The 17,683-nt window shown below is 35.5% G+C and overlaps 2 protein-coding genes across 5 annotated transcripts; one reads left to right on the forward strand and one right to left on the reverse strand.

Annotated features, from left to right (window-relative positions):
* Positions 1 to 6,139: 6,139 nt before the first annotated feature.
* Positions 6,140 to 12,750, forward strand: LOC140984277 (protein LAZ1). 4 transcript variants are annotated; one of them, XR_012176589.1, is made up of 8 exons: positions 6,140 to 6,510; positions 6,592 to 6,648; positions 8,088 to 8,196; positions 8,401 to 8,588; positions 8,694 to 8,782; positions 9,283 to 9,544; positions 10,214 to 10,488; positions 11,986 to 12,227. XR_012176589.1 is itself a non-coding variant. In XM_073451555.1 (8 exons), the coding sequence occupies exons 1-8, from the start codon at positions 6,331 to 6,333 to the stop codon at positions 12,337 to 12,339; spliced, it is 1,491 nt and encodes a 496-aa protein (XP_073307656.1). In that variant the 5' UTR covers positions 6,146 to 6,330; the 3' UTR covers positions 12,340 to 12,750. The 4 variants fall into 4 exon arrangements, 2 of the variants coding, with proteins under 2 accessions (XP_073307656.1, XP_073307657.1); XR_012176590.1 differs by having other exon boundaries at positions 10,232 to 10,488; XM_073451555.1 differs by having other exon boundaries at positions 6,146 to 6,510; positions 10,237 to 10,488; positions 11,986 to 12,750.
* Positions 12,751 to 13,645: 895 nt separating this feature from the next.
* On the reverse strand, positions 13,646 to 15,298 carry LOC140985190 (F-box protein CPR1-like). Its single transcript, XM_073452964.1, has one exon. The coding sequence runs from the start codon at positions 15,219 to 15,221 to the stop codon at positions 14,076 to 14,078; it is 1,146 nt and encodes a 381-aa protein (XP_073309065.1). The 5' UTR covers positions 15,222 to 15,298; the 3' UTR covers positions 13,646 to 14,075.
* Between the last annotated feature and the right edge of the window lie 2,385 nt (positions 15,299 to 17,683).

Here is a 17,683-nt window from a genome sequence, read left to right on the forward strand (position 1 = left end):
AATAACGCACAATACACATTGAAAATCAGTTGTGAAACGTGAACGAGAAATTCTCTTACTGTTACTCTGCTAAAATTCAAGCTCACGCTTATCATATACATTCATAGCTTTCAGGCTATCTTTCGAGCACTTTAGCACTTTGTGATTACTGTAAAACTTGATCCTAGAGATCAGTTGTGCTAAGTTTTTCATTCGAAGTAAACTGAGTTGTATACTAAGAGTTTCAGTCTTGGCATTGTTAAGTCCAAACTGAAGTGGGTCTTTACAAGTCTTGTATTGATCAAAGTCTTTTAGTGTAAATCCTATCTTCGTGATACAAGGGGTGACGTAGGAGTAATTGAAATCTCCGAACATCCAGAAACAAACCTTGTGCATCTTTTAAGTTTTTCAGTTACTATATTCTATCTCTCAGTCAATTTTATTCCACACTTAACAGTTAACTGATTGTGATCGACTGACAAGATCTTGTGAATTAATTTCTCACCAAACTGATTCAAACCTTCGAAAAAGAGTCAAAATCCGTGAGTGTTTATTCAACCCCCCCTTCTAAACACTCTTCTTACTTCAACCGATCCTATCAGAAATCTTGGCCTAAGAAATAGAAAGCATCATCTAATCTATAAAGTTTCCAGAAGGGAAATGACAATCCCAATAGAACTTACTGGAAATAGAATGAAGATGCAATTAATTCTTTTTGAAGAAATTAAGGAAGAGTTACAAAAACTCAAGATATAAGTAACAAGGACAATGTCCTGTATTCATATTGGAGCAATCCAGATCATGATAAAAGTCACTTTCAAAGAAGGCATAGATTCGCCCATTGATATTGCTATCTGCGATAAAAGAATGGGGAACCTTCAAGATTCAGTACTGGGAACTATCTCAGGAAATCTTTGTGCAGGAAAAATTGTAGGAGTTATCTATCCAAGGATAGCCTACAACCTGGCAGATCGAGATTTCAGTCGAGCCTTAACATTACATCGAAATTTCAAGGAGAAAAGGTTGATGAAAGAAGGTAATAGGCCATATTCTATTACCTATCAAATCTCATATGTTCTATCTAATCCACATCATTCAGAATTGTTTATTAGAAATGAGTTTATTGAGATACCAGAGATATTTGGAAAAGTTGCTCAGGCAATTTATCCAGAAAGATGTGAGTTTCTTTTAATATAGGAAACAGATATCCAAATACAAGACAAACCGATTCTACAGAGGAATCAAAGTCTTAGATTGAAAACAAGAAGACTATCTTTTCAAGGAGATAGGATTACAAGTTACAGGTGGGGAAAAACACATGTTCAAGAAACGTAACAGGAGCTAAAAAGTTTTTCCACAATAGGAAAACTCAGATGCCCCGAAGGGTGGAAAGAAGTAGAAATAGTATTTGATATTACAAAACAAAGTAATCACTTTCCATGTAATATCATATACTATTTAGAACAACCTATGATAGGAACTTACCAAGGAATGATCCAGGTTGGAGAATTGGAAGTTCATATCACAGGAATTTCAGGAAAAGAATCAGATCAATTGGTTCTTGGACTAGAGTTTCTCGAGGAACATAAACCTTGGAAGCGCCTAGAGTATGGAATGGAGTTTATGGCAGAGGATAGGATGCAGAAAATCCAATGACCACAAGCCCATTCTCGATATACATTACAGTAGGAATGTTGTATGAACAATATAAGGCAGAATATTTTGCTGCTTATATTGATTCAGGTGTTGGAATCTGTACAGCAAAAAGAGGAATTTTTCCAAATAATTTGGAAAAAGGTTTATCCAAGATTGCTGGAAGAGATTTTTCCAGACGAATCTTAATCTTAGTTAAAGGGATTAAGAGGGCAGAAATCATGATTGGAGGTGCCGGACAAACACCTTGGTACAAGGTTAAAACACCAGCAATCTATTTTCATGATACATGAGCTGACATTCTGTTAGGAAATAATTTCCTTCAAATGTTTAAATCATATACTCAAGAAAATGAGACTAGACGATTAGTGTTCACAACTCTTTATGATCACAAAATCATAGTCCAGAGACTAAGAGATGCATTTTACAGAAAATTGTCAATCCAGTTTCGCAGCCATCGTGGTGATGAAGGAAAAATTCTGAACCCAAAAATGAAGGATTCTAGAAGGTTTGGGGAAACAATGATCAAGTTACGAGCAGATAAAGAACTCCAACCAAAAGAAAAGAATGCCTTAAGATAACTCTACATAAGAATGAAGTAAAGTTTGAATCTAAGGTATCCTTAGAAGATGTCAAGAAAAGGATCAAAGAAAATTACAATGAAGATCATTTGGCATGGTGGGACCAAAATCGACTCAAGGCGTGCCTTAAGATTAAGGAAGGCAAAGAGTATGAATTTGTCCGTTGCAGACCTATCCTAATGAACATCATTGATCAAAGGGATATGCAGATTATAATCAAGGAACATTTGGATCTTGATTTGATCAAAGCAGGAATATCACCATATAGCAGTCCTGGATTTCTGGTAAGAAATCATGGTGAGATAAAAAGGAACAAACCCAGATTGGTTATTAATTATCAAGAAATTAATAAGATTCTAGAGTTTGATGGGTATTTTATACCTAGTAGAGAACATCTAATCAGTTGCATACGCAATGTAAAGATATTCTCTAAATTCAATTGTAAGTCTGGATTTTATCAAATTAGGATGGAGGATGAAAGCTAGAAATTCACATCTTTCTCTATACCACAAGGACATTATATCTAGGAGGTATTACCAATGGGATTGGCTAATTCACCTCAGATATTCAAAGGGAAAATGGATAATCTATTTAAAAATTATTTCAAGTTTATGTTTGTCTATATTGACGATGTGTTGATCGCATCTAAAAATATGGAAGAACATATTGAACATTTAGAGATTTTCTCTAATGTTTGTAAAAAAGAAGGACTGGTTCTTTCAGAAAAGAAAGCAGTTATTGCTACAAGAAAGATCGAATTACTTAGAATAGAAATCGATGAGTCGGGAATAATTTTGCAAGATCACATAGTTGAGAAGGTGCAAAATTTTCCAAATGAGTTAAAAGAAAAGAAACAACTTCAGAGCTTTCTAGGAGTTGTTAATTTTGCTGAGATGTTTATTAAAAATCTAGCAAAACACAGGAAAGTATTCAGTCCATTACTAAAGAAAGATACAAGATTTGTATAGACAAAAGAACACACAGAAGGACTTGTCTATTTAAAGGAGATTTGTAAAAATCTTCCGAAAATGGCTATTCCTCAGGACGAAGATGATCTGGTATTATATACTGATGCCAGTGACTACTGGTGGGCTGCAGTTTTAACCAAGCTCACACCAGATGGAGAACAGCCATGCAGATACTGCAGCGGACTCTTCTCAGATTCAGAGGCCATAAGATGGCATATCAACGAAAAAGAATTTTATGAAGTAAAAAGGTCTTTTGAAAAATGGCCATTATTTTTATTTGCAAAGAAATTTACTTTGAAAGTTGATAATACACAGGTGAAAGCTTTCTTAAGGAATAAAATTGAGTTTAAACCTGAGAAGGCCAGATTATTAAGAAGGCAGGCATTATGTCAAAATTATATTTTTGATATTGTGATTATTAAATCCCACGAGAATATTCTTGCAGATTTTTTAACAAGAGATGGACAGCATTGATGTCGATGCTATTATCAAAATGCAGAGGCATTTGAGGGAACACCTTGAAATGATTCAGACCGAGTTCAACAAGCTGACCTTAAACGCAGAAGTTGCGGGAAGGCTACAACAAGTAGATAAGAGAATTGTCTCTGATCGCATTACAAGATGTTTACAGGCATATACTTAGTTATGGTCTGTAATTCAAAGGTCTCTCCTCCAAGGCATTGAGAAGCCACTGGTTTCCAAAATGGAGAGTTTTCAAGTACATGACTCTATACCTGGAGCAGGGGATTCGAATACCCCTAGCACAAATGTTAAGTCGGGATCATCTCCAGATGAGTCGGCTAAAACAAAAATTGAGACTCCAGATCCTTATCTCGAGTCCTCAATTCAACCCTTCACCTCGGGGATTGAAGAGGGAGAGATCAACCTTAGACCCAATACTGACAGGGGTAAAGCTAAGGTTGGTACTAATGAAGCTGCAATTTCTCCATTTCAGGTTTACCAATAGACTTGGGAGAAATTAAACACAAGAATTGGCATCAACTCAGCCATAGTTCGAGTTGATGTTGCAGGAAAATATCTTAGGGTATGGATGAAACAAAATTCATATCCAAAGTAGGTCAAAGCTTGGTATGAATTTGGGGCTCTTGCCTCAGTTTATACTACTTCACCCAGCTTCCCGGAGATATCAGCATTACCAAAATGGATACAGGAAGCGATACATGAAACTTGGACAAACAATGATCATTTGTCCAGGAGAGATATTTTGGAACTGTATTTTTTCAGTACAGCACCAGAACCAGCAGGGAAAGGCTCACACGAAGCCTTTCATTTTATGAAACTAAGGAAACCAGACCTGAATGTCCAGAAATTCATAAAGGATCTTCCTACAAATGAAACACCCCTAGTCTCTTCATTTAGCGAAGATGACATATCTACCAGGAGAGCATGGGGAGTTTGGGTCTGTCTAACAGAGATGGACAAAGTCAAGTATCCATTTAAATTCTATCAGAATTCTGTAAATGGATCTTTCCTGTTGAATACAATGACAGGAAAAACAACAAGTTTTGCAGAAGACCTGTTCGAAAAGAAAAGAAATCTTCTGTGGAACAGCAAGCTGCCGGCAAGTAAAGAGACTCGCCGAAAATTCTATAATATGGCACATGTAGGAAGAGGGTCGCAGAAGAGCTGGAGTTTGGTAAATGGTTCAAGCCGAGATCTGATCGTAAACACTTTATCGAAAACAGTACAAGTGGTGATGGACCACATGCACGTTTTCCTCGGGGACCTCGAAAGCCAAAGATTCCACGACAAAGTTAAAGTGGACATGTGATTAGTCCCCTAACAAAAAAGAAAGGCCACCATGTGAGTGGAATGACAAGGACCACCAATAATGGGTGGTAAATGACAAAAGAACATTGGATACCTTATCTTTAAAGATAAAGAGAATCCAATAACAAAACAAGAAATCTGGACCCAATCACATCTATAAATAAGAACGAATGGGAACGAGTAAATCACACCAGAACAAAACTTAAAAATGTATTTTACATATTTGAAAGTTTTGAAAAGAAGAATCAAGAAAAACAGATATCAGCTGGAAGCTCTTAGATGGTTAATTCAACATTTCAAAGAAAATGAAAATTTCAGCAGATGTCTTACAGGCTTACAGGCTCATCTCTACTGGGTATGCGGAGAGATAAAAGAAGAAGAGAAGTTGATTTCTAGACTAATAATCTAGAAAATGACATTTCAAAATGGAGGGACCACCACAATGGACCACTCAACCACTATATGGTCCATACGCAAGCTGTAAAGACTTATCAAGATTTGGAATCTAGGTTTCAAATCCGAAGAGGCCTTCTATAAATAAGGCAGGAAGAAATAAGTGAAGATCATCGAACATTTTCCTCATTTCTTTCAACAAATAAATTGTAATATTTTCTTTCAAATTTATGTGTTTTACAAGCTCAGCTCCTATTAGTAGCTAAACAAGTTTCTCCTCCTCTACAGGAGGTTACTATGTAATAATAAATGTTTGTGTTTGAATAAAGAAATCTTTGCTCTAACCCCTCTCATGTATTATTTTCAAAATTTTATCTTTTATTGTACACCCTAAGGTAGTAAACGAATTAGGTTTGTGCTAAGTGCTGTTGAAGAAATCTGCGTCGGTAACCATCGGTTGCGATTGTGTGGTTGAGACTGTGAGGAGCAGTCTGTAAAATACGGTGGATATAACTCGGTGGCATTCTGGTCAAAAAGGTAAAAGATTTAATTTATTTTACGGAAGCATGATGGACCTTTAATTTAAAAAGAAAAATCAATTTAATTAAAAATGAGGTTGAGAGATATTTTGGGAAAAATTTGAAAATTGAATATTAAAACCAAAGTTGAAAAGTTTGGGGGACTGAATCATAAGTTGCTCTTATTTTAATATGATGAGAACAATCTATGTAGGCTTCGTGATATGACGTCAACCCAGGTGCATAATATATGACTATTAATAATCATATCGGCTCCTTTGAAGAGTCTCCTACCAATCGTATAGTCTCTGTCCAAATTCAAACCCTTTTTCTTCAATAATAGAAATCAGAAAAATCGAAATTTTTTGCAATAAATTATATGATCTTCGATCAGGAGGAGAGGAAAAATCAAACGCTCGATTTGTGATTGGAAGCTAAACTGAATTGATGCTGCAGAACATAGTAAATCAAGGTTATTATTGTTTGAATAGGGCCGTCATAATCGTCGGCGGCGCGTATTCCACACCCACATGGGCCGCTCTGATCGCCGGAGTTTCTGCCGTCCTGACTCTGGCCCTTTCCGTTTATCTCATCTTCGAACATTTATCTGCCTACAAGAATCCCGAGGTATTCCCCTTTCATAATTATACCTATATGTGTGAACATGGATGTTTTTATCTTGGTTATTGAGCTATTTTTGCTTTCCAGGAACAAAAGTTTTTGATTGGAGTGATATTGATGGTACCCTGTTATGCTGTGGAATCAGTACGTTTTCCTTTCTATGGGTGTTAAACTACTGTGTTTTTGTATTTACTTTAATTTTATTTGATTATTTTTTCACAATATGGTGTACCTATATAGTGAAAACCACGCAAGGCCGAGCTGCACTCACATCAGAGGGATCATATGCATAAAAATATGAAGAGAATTGAAAAAATTAACTTATGAAACTCACCACAAAAACAAAAAAATTGAATGCGTGGTTTAGTACCTTGATCGTACTCCTCTATGCATGAGTGTGTTTGTTTTGCTTTAGTTTTCCGCACTTGAATCTTGATATAATCCATCCCGATTCTGGGATTTGCCAGCTTGGTGATCTTGGTCCCGCCACATCTAATTTTGCTGATAGTTTAATTTGAATTGTCTTAAGAACAATGGAAGGATATATCACATATTGAATAGTTGTATGAGAATGATTTCGCAGTAGATGTAATATCCACCTTTAAAAGGTTTTGGTCAAATTTGTCATGGCAGTGGCGGAGAAAGAAATGAGCTGCTGTAACAAGGTATAATGTTTTATGTTTTTTTTTGCAAGTTTTATGACAGGCATAGAATGAAAGGAGCTGCTGTAACAAAGAATCACGTCCTTTGTTTATTGTTTTATGTATAATAATGTAGAAATCAAAGCTTTTTCTTCTTTTGATTTTGAATTGGTCTGTGTCCTTGATTTTAAAGTCTTGCATTATTTGAACTTTGTTTGATGGATGACAGTTAATGTTTTTCATATATGTTATCATGTCTTGAACCTGAGAAACGTTCAAAGGACTTGAAGAATATGCCATGTTTTACATCATAATAGCTAATCGACAGGTTGTTTGTAGCCTTGGAAAATTAACGGTTGTTTACTCACATTATAGCTAGTCATTTATCTGATCAAAGTAAAAATCATGTAGCTACTTCATGATTTGCTTTTTAACCAATCAAAGTTGATTTGTAGTCATTCTAGAACATTCGAATTTTTATGTCCATAAAATAAAATCATTACATTACGATTTTGTCATATTTGTCCTGGCATGATCTCAGTTTGGATTCTTTTTTTCCTGTGGGTGATTCTAACATTCAATTTCTGAGAAATTATTTTTTCCTTTTACTTCGTTTGATGTGGTTCCTAGTTGTCAGTTGAAGGGTCTCTGTGAACTCTTTTGGCACACACAATTTTATCTCTTCCACTTGAAAATCTTCTTGAGTTCCATGGTTTCTGTTATTTTACATTTGTCAAGATTAGTTTTTCTATGTTATTTCTTAACTTGTTCATGTGGATATCTAGAGGTCTTCTGAAGGGGCTCATCAACTTAGACCGTTTCATTTTCCAACTGGAAATCTGCTTGAATTTCATGGTTCCTGTACTTATAGCTGCGAAGAGTTTTTCTGTAGAGCTTTTTTATTGATATATTTTCTTCTCGGATACATGGTTTTTCGTGCAGTTTGTATCACTTGTAGACCCAGCAATTAGCGTCGATATTGAGATCCTTCGAGATTGCTATGAATCCTTTGCCATGTATTGCTTTGGAAGATACCTAGTTGCTTGTCTAGGTATTGTTATTACCATCCATTTTTAAATTTAACATTTTTTTCATGTAAAAACTATGAATTCATACTTAGCTTTTCAATTTATTTCCTGTTTTTAGCACATGATCGAGAATCTGACCTAAATTGTTATTAGTCTGGGAGTTTTGCTACCCTAATTGGCTTTTGTTTTTAGAGATCAGCTCAATGTATTTTCTTGTGGTGAAATAGGTGGAGAAGAGAGGACAATTGAATTTATGGAGAGGGAAGGGCGCACAAGCATGAAAACACCCCTCCTAGATCATCATGGCTCTGAAAGAGGAATTGTAAAACATCCCTTTCCCATGAATTGTTTTTTAAAGCCATGGAAACTTGGTCAGTGGGTATATCAGGTCATCAAGTTTGGAATAGTTCAATATGTACGTCTTCATCTGCAAAAGGAAAATCTCAATATGTTCCATTATTGGCTCTTCTCCATATTTTATCTTCCCATGTTTAATGAACCACCTAAATTTTGGTAACAGATGATTATAAAAGCATTTACTGCTATTTCAGCTGTAATTCTCGAGGCTTTTGATGTATACTGTGAAGGAGACTTCAAATTGAACTGCGGGTAAGATAGTTCTGCATCTAAGGACTGGATTTTGTACACAGTTGGAACATTTATTTAATTCAATCAATTTCCTAATAAGGAATTCTTAACTGGTGGAAACTGAAATGAAATGCTATACATAGTTACATACTGGACTTAGTGCTAATGAGTGTGGTGTTTAATACCTTAATGCATTACAGCTTTCTTGCTTGTCTTACAGGAGATTCAGAAATATCTATTGTTGAATTAATTTTTGAATCGCGCTCATCTTAGATGGGTAAATGTACCTCAAATTCATCATTATTGATATTATATCATGACTGCATATATACAACAGATTTACAGTAGATTGATGCAACATTAGTAATTTGATTTTTCTATTGTTATTGTGTCCTTTCCCCTCATAATTTCCTGTGATAATCTATGTGAAAATGCTAATTTACTCGAGCTTGAGATGTTTACATGTGAAACAAAATGGAGATCAAATAGCTCTCATGGTATGTTGTTTCATTTCTTTTCAGGTACCCATACATGGCTGTAATTTTAAACTTCAGTCAGTCATGGGCTTTATATTGCTTAGTTCAATTTTATACTATTACGAAGGATGAATTAGCACACATCAAACCGCTGTACAAGTTCTTGACATTCAAGTCAATTGTGTTCTTAACTTGGTGGCAAGGTGTTGCTATAGCTCTTCTCTATTCAATTGGTTTATTCAAAAGTCCAATAGCTCAAGCATTGCAGTTTAAGTCGAGTATTCAGGACTTTATTATTTGTATTGAGGTAATTGTTTTAAGCTGAGTTTATTTCTTTAGTGCAGCTTTTCTAATGTTCTTATTTATCACAATGATTTGTTTCTGAGATTATAAAATAGAAGAGTGCATATGTTCTTATATGTTAAATGTTCCAATGCTTGTTCAGTTCTTTTGGAAACACCTAGAATTATATAGGATGAATAACTGAATTTGGAGCATCTAAGATGTGAAGTGTTTTTCTTGCAATGGAACATATCTATGAGATATAAATAGCAACTAAGAAAATGGGAATGGGAAGGCTGAAATCCAAGGAACCGTGTGTGGGTTAATAATTGCATCAAGGAAACTAGTGATCTAGAAATAAGTGAAGAGTCAACTTATGTACTGGGGAAGCAAGCAGCGAGGACAAGAGAGGCATAAGCATTACAAAGATTTAAGGATCTGAAGTACAGAAGGAGAAAGCTGTGTTTATAGGCCAAAAGATGATGGCTGATTTGTTGATAGTCCATCAACCAACAAAATATCCAATTACTCATTGTTTTTATTTATGTGACAAACTCGAATTTTCCCAAATAGTTATAGGCTAAAAAGTTCCGAACAAGTAATTTAGCATGCAAATCACCTATCTTTTATTTAGACTTCGTGATTTATATTTATTTTATTCCAAGTTATTAAGGTAAGGACTAAAGTTTAACAGGTATATGCATTCATCCAGCACAGATGGGCATTGCTTCCGTGGCTCACCTTTATGTCTTCCCTGCAAAGCCTTATGAGTTAATGGGAGATCGTTTTTCTGGAACCATTGCAGTCCTCGGAGATTATGCATCTGTTGATTGCCCTCTAGATCCTGATGAGGTTAGGGATAGTGAACGACCCACAAAATTGCGCCTTCCACAACCTGACTTTGATGTTAGGAGTGGAATGACCATAAGAGAAAGTGTGAGGGATGTCTTTATTGGCGGCGGTGAATATGTAAGTCTTTCTCTCATTAAACATGGGTCTACTTCATGATATTATCGCTCAATGATATTTATAATCATCGTAACTCTACTGGCATAATTGTCCATCGTCAGCATATTAATCCTTCTCGCCAATGCTATGCCTTACACAAAAATTAGTGGCGAAATACAACAGTTTCTGCTTTTATATGAGGATAAACATTTTCTGAATAATACGAGAAAAACATTTTCTGAATAATAGGAGAAAATTTTGACTTACATGATAGTATTGAGGAATCAGGGATATAGGTGTGTTCATTCTTGCTGATTCTTCAAGCTGCTTTGGTTGTTATTTATTCTGCATTTCTTCCTGTTCCTTTTAATTTCAACAAAATTTTATTGGTCAGGTTACTGTTTTGGTTATGAAGAACTTGATTTTCTATGGCTGCTTTTACAAATACAAATCCAGTGATTGGCAATTGGAAAAGAAATAACTTAAGGCTGCATTTGGATTTATCACTTTTAATACGACTCTGGATTCAAAATGAAACAGATTTAGTGAATTTGAAAGAACCTCTTTTTACTGAATTTCAAATGTTTCAAATTTTTCCTAAAAATATCTGAGTTTGAAAAGAACGAAGAATGTGAAATGCAGAACTTTGTTCATGTCACTGAACAGCGTGATGGATTTGGAAATGCATTGTGAACCCATGGAGATCAAATTGATGAATCCAAATGCATCGTTGGATGATATGATATCCCAATTTTGATATTCAGCTACCTTAATCAGATTTACGCAGGGAGATATCTATGCAGTCCCAACTCTACTTGACTATAATCAGGAATATCTCTAAATTAAGAGAAAGGAAACGGATTAGAGTTTGTCATGCTTATCTTTTTGTAAGAATCTTTCACACTTTCCTGCACAACAGGAACTATATTCCTGTCCATAAAACATTACACATGAACCAGAAACTGAACTTACACAGCAGGCATGAAATTGCACCTGCAAAATGGATTTCATACGTGGTAAGCATGGAATTCTGGGCTTAAGACAGCTTATGTAGGTCAGTGCCCTGTCATGGTGTGCGCATATTTGATACAGAACTTAATCTTTTAATCAAGTCAAGCCCCAAATCTAATTTGATTAAAGCTTCCATCCCCTTTATCTGATTTTTGTTTGATAGTATTGTAGATTGGAACTTTCAGGCACCAGGTTGAATTAAACCATTATCTTGAATTCAACTCAGCCTCTCAAAGTGCATGCTGTTTCATTTGACTGCAGTTGTTTCTTTGGAATAAGGTTTAATATACATAGTTGTCTGCTGCATTGTAAATATAAGGGAAAGAACAGGTTTCTTAACTTTCGTATAGCCACACTGAGCAAAATATGGAGGTAGTGTGGTACTTGATAGTATCTGTCTTTCTAGCTTTTCTGTTCTCATAGTTTACCTAAAGATGTAGCTATTTCCTCATTTTGAGACTAATGTTTAGAATTGGATCAAAGCATTTTGTTGCTGTGGCTTTGCAGATTATGAACGATGTCAAGTTTACAGTCAATCAAGCAGTGGAACCTATGGAGAAGGGCTTCACTAAGTTCAATCAGAAGTTGCATAAGATCTCTCAGAACATTAAGAGACACGACAAAGGTAGGAAAACCATGGATGACAGTTTCATAGCCACATCATCTCCAGCACGCAAAGTGATCCGAGGAATAGATGATCCTCTCTTAAATGGAAGCATGAGTGACAGTGGTAATTCAAGGAGAAGGAAGCATCGTCGTAAATCAGGATATACCAGTGCAGAAAGTGGTGGTGAAAGTAGCAGTGATCAAACCTTTGGTGGTTATCAGATTTGTGGCCGTAGATGGCTTATCAAAGATTAGGCCAAAAACTTATCATTAGAAACAGGAAGAGAAATGACTGCTAGTGGATGATATTATCACCAGGGAAAAGTTTCCAGATCTCGCGATTAAATTTTTCACTGGTTTCTTATGATCAGTGAAGTAACTATCTTCAATGAATTATGATATCTGGGATCGGTTTTCACGACCTTTGCTGATGGACAAAACTGCACGGAAGGGCCTATAGATTGTCACCCCGAGTCGATGGGATTTGAAAAAGCATTCGTCTGGATTGGAATTATTGTATAGGAAATTTATATATATGTTCAGAAAGTATGAAACCTAGTGATTTTGGTTTGTTATCAGTTCACTTTTTTGTGATTCTACGTGTAATTTCGATATTCTGTATGAGCATATTCTTCCATGATTAATCTATTCACTATATTGTTATTTCGGCTTTGTGGTCTATTTATAATCACCATCTAAATCTTCAACAAAGAAATTGTGTTGAGACCGTAGGCCTGTTAGTCTCTCCCAAATTCACAAGATTTGTGTTGAGACCGTACGCCTATATGAGCGCCATTTGCAGCAGCTTATAAAGTTTTAAAGTTAAAATATAGAACCAAATCTTGTGAATTTGGGAGAGACTTGCAATGATCCCACAGTAAAGAACAAGAAACATATCACTCCAATAGTGCTCTGAAACTTGGTAAAAAAGTGCAGTTCTATGCTACTTAGCGCTACCGAAGAAGTATCTCCCGTGTATCATATAATATTGAATGTTAATATACGTACATCCATCCTTTAGCATCATACAAGGAATGAATATCCGGGTGTAGCATATAGCAAACAGTAACATAGAACTGCATTGTCTTGTGTTCGCATGTCTCCAAACAAGAAATTTAGCATCTCTTCAACTATGTAACTTTGTATTTTGGTGGAAAAAGGTTATGTTTTTAATGAATTTAAACGAGAAACTAAAGAAGACCATCAAAAGCTAAATTTTATGGCTTTTGGCTTCCTTTGTGCATTTCATAAGAAAGCATTTACAACCACCATTTTTTTTTTTTGGGAAAAAAATTGCCCGCGTTCCAAAAGCTTCTGTTCCCAACACACTCTAAATCTGACTTCGTACACGGAATAAATATGAATTAAAGGAAGCATGTGTACTTGAGATATGCATTTTTTTATGCACAAAAAAATAAGTGAAGTCCACCAAAACAATTGGTTGCGCCTTGAAAGCCATTTATGAAAGTGAACCAATCTTGAGTCCAAGAACCTACATGATGAATTAAGATCAAATTTCCAATCCTAAGCTAAATACCTCCAAGGAGAAAAAGGCTGTAAGAGATAACATTCAAGAGTGAATTTTGTTACATGATAAATCGAACATTTGTTTTCATATAATTTAGTATGCTGACTCGTTCATCCTGAAGGAAATACATCATCCCATGGTCAGACAGCAAGTTACAAAGTTTATCACAAAACAGCAAGTTTTCAATACAAAAAATGTCATACCTTGTTAGTATCTAACAAAGGTAGCAAAAAAAACACACAACAATATTATTCTTCCAAGCACAAACATTCACTTCAAAGCAAACCACATTTTGCTCCAAGAACACATGAAACTGTATAACTTAAATCACAAGCTTGCCCGTGTCTAAAAACTCCATGTCTTTCTTCGACCAACCACCATTAACGCCATGTCAGAATCCAAATGCTATCACTTGATGCACCAGCCACCTCGAACAACAGTTCTTCTGCCCCTCCGAGAACTCCTACACCGCAACGCCACATTGTCCTCTCAGTAAAAGAAGGCTTTCCACATAATTAGCGATGTAAAACGAGTGTGCAGTGCCGAAGATACCAAGACCCTTGATATGCCTTGTATGGGGATTATATGTAACCAAACCATGGCCCTGTGAGGCCACTAAAGCTTCACCATTTTCAAAAAAGGAAACTACTTTCTCCAACCTTTCGACCTTCTCCAACCTTTCGACCATAACTATCCTGTACAACTTAGTCCAAGATTCTTGGACACCATACTCCATCATCACCCAAACATCACAGTACTCACTACCCACTGCTCTCTCATATCTGATCACTCCGACTGAATCCATGATTTTTGTGATAAACATGCTCATGGTGGGCACCCGAGACAAATCATCAGGCAGCATTATTTCACCAAAAGTCTCATGCCCGAAATCGAAAGTCAGAATCGAATTCCTGCTACTATTGTCAGGGAGGAATCGATACGCGATCCAATGTACAACCCCATTCAAAAACACTTGATACCACATAAGTTCAACTATCTGAACCCTAACGTCCACGTCCATCATCTTTCGCCATCTTCCAGTCTTGAGCGAGAATATCTCAACCTCCGGCGGGACGCTGTAACAAAAATCATCATCTTTTTTACAATAGACCACCCTGACAACCTTGTAATCCTGACCGTCAGCTCCAAAGCCAAGAACAAAAACGTGGGCTCCGCTAGGATTGATGGTGGGCTTGGGCAAATCGAGATGATTCTTCACAGACGGGTTCCACAAAAATATGGGTCGAGAACGATTAGCAAAGTAATCATCGCACAAGCAAATCAACCCATCACAAGAACCCACAATTCTGAAGTACCCAATTTGGGATTTGAACGGGAACTCGAGTTCGGCAGCAGAGTTGACGGAAAAGGGTACGCCGCCGCCGCGCTCAAGCAGTGAATAGTGTTCTGCGTTGTCGCGGGCATCGTAACGTCTGAGGAGAAGGGTGGTTTTCTGATTCTTGCAATTCGATAGGTGTGAGGAGATGAATTTGGGATTGGAGATAAGGGAGTGCCACGATTTGCAGACTGTGGCGAAGCGGATTACCGATTTGACGGGGAGTCTCGAAAGGATTTCAGCGAGAAGCTCGGCTGGAAAGTAATCGGACATTGCGACTGAAACAGAACGGACTAGAAGAGTGGTGAACACGGTCGTTTTGTTGACCAAAATAGAAAGTAGTTTTCATAGCTTAGCCTTAGGGAATTGGTATTTTTTTCCCCTTCCTGATTTTTCACCAAAAAGCTGTATTTAATATTTTATCTGAATTGATTAATAATCCAATGATTTATTTAATTTACGCAAAAACTTTTGTTGCTTTACAAATAAAGGCGTCAAAATCAAACACGACTCATCAACTTGACACAGTTCAATTCGAAAAAAATCAAGTTTGGGTTTGAGATTTTCGGGTTCGGGTCAGACCCGATAGCTGACCCAAATGATCGGGTTGGGTTGGGTTCGGATCAACCCAACCCAGGTCGACCCTCGTTAAACCGAAAATTTTAAATTCTTTTTTCAAAAAAATATAATTAATAAATATTGCTTATATTTTTATATATTTTATGTCTAAAAAAACATTTATTGTATATTTATATCATAAATTTTCATAATTTAATTTAATATTTATTTTGAACATTTTTTTTAAAAAAAATTTGTTTATTTGATTAAGTAAATATATTTTATTTTTTTACAATTAGATTTTCAAATTTAAATCATATATATGAGGGAGATTTTGTTATTATGTGTTTTAAATTAAAATATAAATTTTTTTAATAATTTTATTTAATTTTCTTTAAAAAAAAATTCAAAATCGGGTTGAATTCGGGTTCGGATTTGGGTTGAGAGTTTTCGGGTTTACTCGGGTTCAGGTTAGGTTCGGGTTGAGCAATTATTGAATAATACTATTGCTCAACCCGACCCAACCTACCTGAATTGACACCCTTACTTACAAATCAACTTATGTGCGACGCATTTGCACTCTACTTATGTGATGCCTGAAGTAAATATTACAAGTTGTTGATTTACTAATGTGATATTACTAAATAATTAACGATTTTTAAAGAATGAGATATAACATATTTTGGTCATATGAAGTCCAAATGCTTTGAAATTTGAATATAACGTAGAAAACTCAAAGATATAGAAGTTCCATGTTTTGAGTTTTGAAAAATTTGATAGTTTGACTAGTACAAAGGGATATACCGGTGTTAAAATCTTAAATATTATATATATTATATTATTTTATTAATATAATATATTAAAAAAAAATTTCATTGAGCAGGTGGAATTCATTCTAATATGAATTTCCACCTTACTCAGAAGATGATAATCGACAGAGAGGTGAGTTAGGGGAGAAAAAATAACTATTCAATTTTGTTTTCGATCGTGCGACTTATCGGTTTATCCAATCGACGAACCGACTTCAGTTTTGGGATCATTGACACGAGGTCTTCGATTTGAGGTATAAATTTTATAGTTTTGGTGATGTTTGAAATTCTTCGGTTTCTAGAATAAATTCTATTAATTGATCAATCATACTGAAATTGAAGATTATTGAATAGTGTATGATTTTAACGAAGTAGAGAAGATTATAGTGATGTTGTTTTGAATTATTCCTAATTTATTATAATTAGGGATTTTTAATCGTTGGATTGAGATTGGAGAGTTGTTTGTCGGTTGTTATTAATTATGATTATATATTTTGAGTCTATGAAGTATAGGCTACACGTTGATATAAATTTTTCGTAATTTGACAGATGTTGTAAAATATCCTATTTTTTTGAAATTAATTAATTATGGTGTATTTAATAGTAGTATTGTGAATTAAATACACCAGAATATTAAATTTTTGAACGATAAGAATTTATAATCGAATTTAATATTTTGTTGAATTAATTGCAGTTTGGTTATTTGATGTTATATATTGAGGCTGTTATGATTGTGTTGATACGGTGACAATGGTCTGATAATTGTTGTTGAATTATTTAGATACATCACAAGCCTCGGGATCAAAGAAATAGCCAGATTTTATATATATTCGATTATCAGGTACGTATTGACGGACGAGCATATGTTGTTATTGTTTATTATTGATGAATAATATTGTGTTGAACGATGATAAATCATTGGTATTGGGTGATTTGATATTATATCTGTTGTTGTTTATTATCGTTGATATTGTTGGCTGTCGTTTGTTGGAAGACGTCACGTTGATGTTGTTCATTTGACGATATTGCTGTCGCCGGTGTTGGGGTGCGACGTATCGTCGATGTTATTCGTTCAACGATATTGCTGTCATCGGAGTAGGGGTGCGACGTATCGTTGATGTTATTCGTTCGACGATATTGCTGTCGCCGGTGTTGGGATGCAACATATCGTCGATGTTGTTGTTGCAGTAGTATGGGAGTGATGACGTTGATATCACTAGTGTTTTGATTGTCCAGAGACAACAAAAGGAGTATTTCTGTTATCATTCGAGTTATATTTTTATATTGTTGATAATATAATTGTCATGTATTACGATGATGATTGTTGTGTATGCTCACTCTTTGGGGGCTGTTTCTGTTGGACAGGTT

Source organism: Primulina huaijiensis, chromosome 9, assembly GCF_012295235.1.
Source record: "Primulina huaijiensis isolate GDHJ02 chromosome 9, ASM1229523v2, whole genome shotgun sequence".
Taxonomy (NCBI): Eukaryota; Viridiplantae; Streptophyta; class Magnoliopsida; order Lamiales; family Gesneriaceae; genus Primulina; species Primulina huaijiensis.

What these genes read in the sequence shown, in the direction of transcription:
- LOC140985190 (XM_073452964.1), bottom strand. Translation starts at nt 15,221, where the DNA reads ATGTCCGATTACTTTCCAGCCGAGCTTCTCGCTGAAATCCTTTCGAGA.
- LOC140984277 (XM_073451555.1), top strand. Translation starts at nt 6,331, where the DNA reads ATGCTGCAGAACATAGTAAATCAAGGTTATTATTGTTTGAATAGGGCC. An exon ending in AGTTTGGAATAGTTCAATAT is followed by an intron (nt 8,589 to 8,693) that starts GTACGTCTTCAT and finishes TTTTGGTAACAG; the next exon opens with ATGATTATAAAAGCATTTAC. An exon ending in GACTTCAAATTGAACTGCGG is followed by an intron (nt 8,783 to 9,282) that starts GTAAGATAGTTC and finishes ATTTCTTTTCAG; the next exon opens with GTACCCATACATGGCTGTAA.